This window comes from Typopeltis vanoorti, chromosome 23 (genome assembly GCF_054136105.1).
Source record: "Typopeltis vanoorti isolate ZY-2024b chromosome 23, IOZ_Tvanoo_1.0, whole genome shotgun sequence".
NCBI lineage: Eukaryota > Metazoa > Arthropoda > Arachnida > Uropygi > Thelyphonidae > Typopeltis > Typopeltis vanoorti.
The window spans coordinates 56,865,350-56,874,579 of NC_143571.1; the positions used below are offsets into that span (position 1 = coordinate 56,865,350).

The following is a 9,230-nucleotide window of genomic DNA, read 5'->3' on the forward strand; positions in this document are numbered from 1 at the left end:
GCTATTTTTTTCACTCCATTCAACCCTCAAGATAGCCCTTATCCAGTATTTAATTCCCCCAACAAATGTATTTAAGCAGCCCTGATCATCCCAGAAATGAAATCCATACACATTCACTTAAGTAAAAAATAATCATTCAAGAGATACTGAAAATTCTGGTTAAAAATTCACTAACATAATCTGAACAATATTTGAGTAAAAAATTTGCAATCATTTGAACATTTAGCATTAGCTCTTACTGTATTATGTGAATGCAGCAGCAATTTCATCACTAGCAATATTTTTATTAGTAAGCTTCAGATTCTTGCTTGATTTATTGAATTATAGTGACATATAATTCCCTGTTTTGATTAAGAATTGATTAGATAAAAACAGTATAATTTCTTAGATTGTAATCTAACCACTTTGAGGGCATCTAATGTAACCAGGCTTGTTTAGCCAACTACAATCATATTGGTCTATCTTCTGCAGTTAATGGGTAGCCAGTTTCTTCTCTGTGCATTGTGTTCTTGCTTATTATTATATATAAATGAACTTCTTTCATAAATCCAGTTCTCTTGTTAACTAGTTTTGTTGATGACAATCCTCTTCTTCTTTTCACAAACCATACAGAGCTCAAACTCATGTCTCAAGAGCTCCTCCATAGCCAATAATGAAGTTCACTTAAACACTGATCTCATTTCCATTTTCCACTGGAAAGTGGACAACATTGTGAACTTCAATGTTACTAAAATGTACTCCTATTTCTCAAAACACTCTATTTAGTTTCCCTAACTTTGACATCCAGATCTCCAGTCGAGATCAAACTTACAATTCTAGCCTTTCCTGGTGCGAACACACACACACACACACACACACAACATCCACAACTTCCAAATCTGCCTGACCTTAGAATATTCTACTCACATTAGGGACAGTACAAATGTGACCTCCCTAAAAATGGTTCATGCTATCCATAATGGCAAGCTGATTAACACACAACTCCTCTCTAACAGATACTTGACTTCTTTGTCTCTTCTATAGATAATTGTCATAGACATTGTTCCACTTAACCAGTATATATCATCATCCCTCCACTTTCCATTAAGACTGCAAAAACACAATCAGCTGCTGGTCAACATTCATTTATTGTCTAACTTCAAACTATTTGATCTTCATATTTGCTTCTTTCACGTCATCTATCTGTTCCTTGGAACACCTGTCTTCACACTACTTTTGCCAAGACATTCAAAAGTTAAAAACAAAAACAAATGCTTGCTTTCTCCTTAACTACTCTTACCCCCCACACAGCAATCATGTACTATAAGTTTCCAACTTTTTGAGTGCTTTTATATATATATATATATATATATATATATATATATATATATAATTATTTTAATCCTTGTTTTGCTACTCTTTCATAATACAATAATTATATTTTATATTTGTAAAGTCTATAAGGTCTGACACTAAAGCAAATTTCTTTGAAATGCTCGTGAGGTAGTGCAAGTTAAAAAAAATCATCCAGTACTGAATGAGATATAAGCACAATAAAAGAAAACTATTTGGAATATTTATAACAGTACATTTAAAATAAAAATTTTTGGTCATAGAGTTTGTATCATAAAGACGCTGTCTCATAATTGCAGACAAAATAAAAAATCACAAACTGGCAGGTAGTATGATGAAAGAACAATTTTTAAAAACTGCATATGTGATAAAAATAACGAACATTTAACCATTCTTTTGAGAAATAAGAGACCAACATATAAATGTAACAAAATATAATTAAAACACGTAAATGTGCTTGTGAGTTGCAAATAAAGGTGTCGAGTAGTAATTCATCAGTAGTTTTGTGAAAAGAACAAACACTTGTGGGTTACAATTTTAAACTGTTCCCACTACTAACTGGCTGCTAATGTTTGCATGCTGTGACAAAGCATGCAAGAAAAGTTCTGCAGATGATGAGTATAAATCTAAACAAATGTTAGCAATACTTTTTTTTATTTATTTATATGTGACTGTCATCCATGAATGGTTGTAGACCTATAGTACTAAGAGATTTTTTAAACCATTTTTTTTTTTTTTTTTTATATAATCCAGAAACCCTGCTCTAGAGATCAAATTCGGGTTTTTAAAGCTAATTCAAGAGTCCAATAAGTGAGGTAGTAGTCTCACATCAGATGAAATTCTACTCGCACTTAAAGAAATATCTATTTTGTTTCATTGGCGTTTTGTGAATTATACTGATAAACATAAAAACAATTCACAGTAGAGTAGCTATCATGCTGTGAAACTCTCCAATGTAAAGAATGACAGTTTTATAGGTCAACTTAAAGTGCTTGAATGAATAGGTTCTACCATCCAGTTTCCTTTTATATATATGTATGTATATATAGTGTGTGTGTACATGAGTATGAGTTCATCATAAATTTTAACTTCATTTTTGCCTTTTACAAAATGTTCATGTTTTGTGTTTTTTACTCCTAATAGGATATAATGGAGATTTTCAGTATTTCATAAACAGAAAATCTGTCACCATTTTTAACATATAAGAACACATATTTTAAACATCAAAATAATTATTTCTCAAAACTCTTTTCTTTCTTTTTTTTTTTTTTTACCTTGTCCAGCCCTATCCTGCATATTTTCATATACCTAAAATTGAAAACTTTTAAAAAAGATCTAATTGTGAATCTACTGAAGATTGCTACTATTACCCTGTTTCAGAGTACTACTTCATGACAGTACTGACAAGACTTTTAAAAATAATTCCCAGCAATGTTTCAATGCAAGGCAAAGATACTTTGATGTTTCTGCAAAGTCCGGAGAATAATAATGAAAGTAACCAAAATTCAGAAACTGTTAGTGTAAAAATCTCTCTTAAAAAGTTAATGTTTTGCCAATTGACCTATGACACTTATTAATACCATAAATGGATTAGAAGTTGAGAAGAAAGAAAATATTAGTTATTAATTTGGTGGCAACTATCTTTTTGTGAATTATTTTTCCAGAAAAATGTAATAAACATCTCTTATACAATTCCATTGTAACTGATAAAGGTATGATAATCATACATTATTTATCTAAAATTTAAAAAAAGTAATGATAATAATGGTTAATTTCAGTTAACTTCTTTGATAAGCTGGCATAAAGACAGAATAAAACATTTGCTGAAAATCTTTATGATAAAGTGTATGAAATGATACTTGCAATGGATGTAATTAGTAAATATATATATGATAGTAGTACTCCAGAATGACAATTGAATATCCTTCCTCTCCTCACTATTTTCAGTTGTTTTGATACAATATAAAATTGTACTCAGGTCTTCAATTGAATCTATGATAATTTTAATTTATAAATTAGAAATCTGATTTTTATTTCTTTGAAATGGCAATTTCAAAAAATTATGACTTTCAAAAAGTATACAGAGCACCATTTCTTTTCTCAACACACATTAGTAAAACATTATTAAATAAATAAAATTTAATAACTACGGCCAAATAAAGTAAAATATTTTGGTTGCCGAACACATTCAGGATGAATGCAAGACATATCTGAAGTGATACTTGCTGGCTGCTGAAATGGGATGCACAAACTCTTTGCTCCCATTGATGGGGCTTCTGCTTCACTTTGCTGATCCTTATCTCTTGCACTATCCTTTTTAATTTTATCTTCACAAACTATATCTCCACAGAATGGAGACTGTATAATACAACATTCATCTAATTTCTGGCAAAAATCTTCCCAATTATATGACACTTTTAGATGATTCTCTAGGTCAGTTTTAGCCTTTAAAAACAGATTCTGTTGAATTTTCTCCATTAGCAATTTAATTTCTTCTTTGGCATTACTCATGGGCAGAGAAAATTTTTCACCAGTGTCACGTCGTACTGCTACAAATTGATGCTGTTTAATGTCTCGTGGACCTAACTCTACACGTATTGGAACACCTTTCAGTTCCCAATGATTAAATTTCCATCCAGGAGAATAGTTGTCTCGATAATCACCTCTAATCTTAATTTCTGCATTTGCCAAAGTATCCTCAAATTCACGACAACTACTCATCAGGCTTTCCTTTTCATTTTCACTAAGATTTGCAGTTATTCCACAGGGTACAATAATTACTTGAATAGAAGCTACCTGGGGTGGAAGAACTAATCCTACATTATCACCATGAACCATTACCATAACTCCTATTGTGCGAGTTGTAAGACCCCAAGAATTTTGGAAGACATATTTCTTTTCACTTGTTTCAGGATCTTCATATACAATCTCAAACATTTTAGAAAAATTTTGCCCTAGGTGATGTGATGTACCTCCTTGAATAGCCCGACCACTTGCTGATATGTATGCTTCAACTGTAAATGTAATATCTCCTCCAGCAAATTTTTCCTTCTCTGTTTTCTGTCCACGGATTACTGGAACAGCTAAAAGTTTCTCATATATATCAGCATATAGATCTAAAATTTGGTGTACCTCTTTTAATGCTTCTTCTTGAGTGGAAAATGCTGTATGGCCTTCCTGCCATAGAATTTCTCTTGTTCTCAGAAATGGCTGTGGATGTTTGAATTCCCAGCGTACAATGTTATTCCACTGATTTAATCGAAGAGGAAGATCTCGATGAGATTTGATCCACTTAGCATATGATGGGTACATAACAGTTTCACTTGTAGGGCGAATAGCAATGGGTTCAGCCATTTCGGAACTGCCAGACTTTGTAACCCATGCAACTTCAGGTGCAAAATCAGCAATATGTGTCTTTTCTGTTTCTAGTGCATGGGAGGAAACAAATATAGGGAAGTAACAATTTTGAACTCCTAGGGCCTTGATTTTGGGATCAAAAAAGTCCTTGACAGTTTCCCAAATACTGTATGCCCAAGGTCGTAATATATAACAACCACTAACATCATAATATTCTATCATTTCCGATTTTGTAATAACCTGAGAATACCAATCAGGAAAACTATCTTCTTTTGTTGCCTCCAAACAAAGTCGAGATATTTTTTTGGAACCTGGAACTGATGATTCCTGGCTTTCTTGTGTTTTTGCAGATATTTTGTCAGAGGCCTGTGGTGATTTCTCTTTTGGCTTTCCTTTCTTTCTATCTCCTCCTCCTTTAGGCAAATCTTGTCCAGTCAATTCTTTATACTGTGCCTTCAAAGTCAAAAGAGTATTTACTTCAGATTCAATTACTTCCTTGGCTGCTTTCATTTCTTTAAGACTTCTAACCTCTGCCCCTTGAACATCAATTTTAGCCTTTAATTCTTGTGCAGCATTATTACATTCAGACTCTTTATCCAGCTTAATATTTTCTTGGGCATCATGCTGTACAGATACATTTGTTGCTTTTTGATTCTTGTTAGTTTCACCATTTTCAACTTTTGATTTCTTTTTGTTATTCTTATCTGATTTATTCAGTTGTGCAGGTTTCCATTCAGTTCCTGTCAATTGTTTATATTCTGCTTTCAACTTGAGTAAAATCTGAATCTCTGGATCCAAAACATCTTTGGAAGTTTTTTCTTCTTTTAGTCTTCTGATCTTATCTCCCTGTGCTTTTATTTCTTCATTTAATTTTGCAGTACGTTCAGCAAGCTGGGATGATATAAAAGACACTTGTTTATTATAATCAGTAGTGTCTATACCAGGAGGCTTCCATTCAATGCCTGTCAGAACTTTAAAATCTGCTTTCATCTGCAACAAACCTTTTATCTCAGGGTCTAATATATCCTTAGATACTCCTTTGGCTTTCAAATTACGAACTTTATCACCTTGTTGTATGATTTCATTGTTTAATTTAATGCTTTCTTCTGAAAAATTAGATTGAATAATGGCAGGTTTAACATTTTTACTAATTTCACTAGTCGGTTTCCAATCAGTTCCAGACAGTGCTTTAAAATCTGCTTTCAATTTTAAAAGGATCTGAATTTCTGGATCTATAACATTTTTAGCTGCTTTTTCACTTTTCAGTTGTCTTATTTTATCACCCTGTTGCTTAATTTGTTCATTTAATTTTGCAGTACTTTCTGCAAGCTGGGATGATATGAAAGACACTTGTTTATTATAATCAGTAGTGTCTATACCAGGAGGCTTCCATTCAATGCCTGTCAGAACTTTAAAATCTGCTTTCATCTGCAACAAACCTTTTATCTCAGGGTCTAATATATCCTTAGATACCCCTTTGGCTTTCAAAGTACGAACTTTATCACCTTGTTGTATGATTTCATTGTTTAATTTAATGCTTTCTTCCGAAAAATTAGATGGAACATAGGAATCTTTATTGGCAGGTTTAACATTTTTACTAATTTCACTTGTCGGTTTCCAATCAGTTCCAGACAATGCTTTAAAATCTGCTTTCAATTTCAAAAGGATCTGAATTTCTGGATCTAAAACATTTTTAGCTGCTTTTTCACTTTTCAGCTGTCTTATTTTATCACCCTGTTGCTTAATTTGTTCATTTAATTCTTCAGGTGACATCTGTATCACTTTAACTTCTTCTTGGGGAGACTTTTCAAAAGCTTTTCCTTTATTTCTTTGTTCTTGTTCCTTTTTACTTTCCTTAATATTTTTAAAATCAAGTACAACTTGAGGTAATGTACTCATATCTTTAGATCCATCTGGTATAGATATAAGAATCACTGGGCTTTCACGTCCTATGTACCTTGCAGATGATGCATCATATTCTGAATCACATATGAAGAATCCCTTTCTCTGTAATTGAATAATTTCAGACTTCTTTAAATTAGCAAGTTCAGGATCAGCATGCATCCTCACTGACACTTTAGTATTGTATCCAACATAATCTTTAAAATCATCATCTTTACCAAGCACAGGTTTTGAAATGATATGATCATAATAGACACAAATGCATGGTATAAGTGGGGCTTTGTCTGTAATGGCTAACCATGTAACTTTCAAAGTCTTCTTAAAGTCCTTATTTTCAAAATTTGTTTTGGTTTCAACAGCTTCAATCTTGCCTTCATTATTTTTTTGAATTTTGGTAATAAATAAGTTACCCAAGTTAATGAAGGTTACATTTTCTCCTTCTTTCATTGCTGCGGCATCAACATAATCAACTATGACTTTATTGGACATCCATATTGTTTTTGAACCAATTTCTGCATTTTTTGGATGCTTTGGCACTAGAAGAGATTTTTCTTCACCATCAGTAATATAAACTGGTACTGCTTCTTCCTGCAAAACTGCACTATATCGTGCTGCAGTAGCATCAATAATTTTCCTATTAAATGCCCATATTTTATCCCATTCCATTACCACAACAGAGCGAGAAGATCCCTGAGCAATAATGAATTGTTTCAGTCCTTCGACTGTCATCCCTCTTCGTAATACACCTCTCACTGTAGGCATACGTGGATCATCCCAACCATCAACAATGTTATTATCAACAAACCAAGTTAGTTTTCTTTTGGAAAGAACAGTATTCATCATGTTTAAACGTGAATATTCATATATGTGAGGTTTAAACATTCCAACAGTATCAAGAACCCAATAATACTGATCATCTCTATCATGATATTCAGTAGTCCGAAGTGCATGAGTAACTCCTTCTAAACTATCTACTATTGGACAGGCAAAATCATATGTTGGGTAAACATTATATTTGTTACCTGTTCGAGGGTGTGATTCTTTTTTACACCTGTATAATGTTGGATCTCTCATGCAACCATTGTCAGAATTCATATCAATTTTAGCTCTCACACAACAAGTTTGCCCAAAGTCAGTACCTCTTTTCATTTCCTCCCATAACATAATGTTCTCCTCTATGGAATTATTTCGTCTTTTAGATTCTATCCTCTGTTCTCTTTCAGTCTTCATAACATCAGGATTTGTATCATCAACATATGCTTTCCCAACTTTCAGTAATGTTTCACATTTATTCAAGATTATGTCAAAATAATCAGAAGTATATGAGAATATATCTGGTTTAATTTGAAGCATAGCAACATCTTCAAGGATAACATGCTCAAAATCTTCTTTTTCTTTAGCTGGATTTGTATCATCAAACCTCATAATTAATTTACCTTGAAATGCTAACTGATAATGCTGATTAAGAAGTGCTGCTTTTGCATGGCCAACATGGAGATAACCACTGGCTTCTGGAGGAAACCGAACGACTACTTTTCCTATTTCTGCACCTGGTAATTCAACGAACTTTCCTTTATCCTGAGTCTTGAGGACGGGCTTGTTTGACTTACCTCCCTGATTGAAACTTTCAGCTTTTATTTCTGATAACTGAGATTCCACTGCTGTGGCGCTTGGTAGACGCCTTATAATTGCCACAAACTGATCCAGAGAAGAAAGAAATTTATACCATCGTAATACGTTAGTTGGCGCTGCATTTTCATTTAAAATTTCTTGCCATTTTGAAGAAGTAAAAAGTTCACCCCATACTGCAAAATCTGCTATTGTTGCATCATTCCCAACAAGATAAGTTACAGTCGCTAAAACGTTGTTTAAATAATGAAGGGAGTCTTTTAGTTCTGGAACATTTATCTTACTTACGCTAAATAGCAGCCAGTGATCAACTTCAGTCTTTTCTAAAATAGTTCTTCCATACAGATGTTTTTCAGGAAACAGCCGAGCCAAATACCGACAAATTGCAACGGAAGATGTGAAAACAACCACATTTTCGGTATTAGGGTTAACTTGGAATTCGGTATATTCACTCCATCCAACAGCTGATTTTGATAGCTGTACGTACTCGAGTGTTAAAAGAGCTCCTACAGGAGGATTTGACTTGCTGCAGGTAAGTTTAAAATCTTGATTAACCATATTTATGCTATGACAAAACATAAAAGATAAACTATAACAACTTTGCTCCACGCATACTTAAACCGGCAGGAAGCCACATTGACATCGCACTTGCTATATATATAGAGGGCGCAAAAAGTAGACATTTACAAATATTATGAATGATTTCGTAAAAGCTGAAATTTACATCAGAGGTATCTAATATACAAGAGGTTTCCGATATGTATGATACCATTGCTGTGAAAGCAAATTTTTAAGTTAAAAACTTTAAGGTGTAAAGACAGTAACTTGTAAACTGTGTACAACATAATCTCGTAATAATTATAAACAGTAAGCTCTTTTAAAAGTTTATCCTTGATAAAATCTGCTCTCAGCCAAAAAAGGCTGCGTGTTCGAATCCCGCCGTGTGCATGGATGTTTGTGAGTGGCTGTAGAAATACTATTGGCGGTGGTGGTCGGCGGTAGATGGCGTT

General features: G+C 33.2%; 1 protein-coding gene across 1 annotated transcript; it reads right to left on the reverse strand.

Moving 5' to 3' along the window:
- Positions 1-3,313: 3,313 nt before the first annotated feature.
- On the reverse strand, positions 3,314-8,849 carry GluProRS (Glutamyl-prolyl-tRNA synthetase). The gene has a single exon (XM_090412704.1). It carries the CDS (start codon positions 8,797-8,799, stop codon positions 3,472-3,474), a length of 5,328 nt encoding a protein of 1,775 aa, XP_090268830.1. The 5' UTR covers positions 8,800-8,849; the 3' UTR covers positions 3,314-3,471.
- Positions 8,850-9,230: the final 381 nt, after the last annotated feature.

What these genes read in the sequence shown, in the direction of transcription:
- GluProRS (XM_090412704.1), bottom strand. Translation starts at nt 8,799, where the DNA reads ATGTTTTGTCATAGCATAAATATGGTTAATCAAGATTTTAAACTTACC.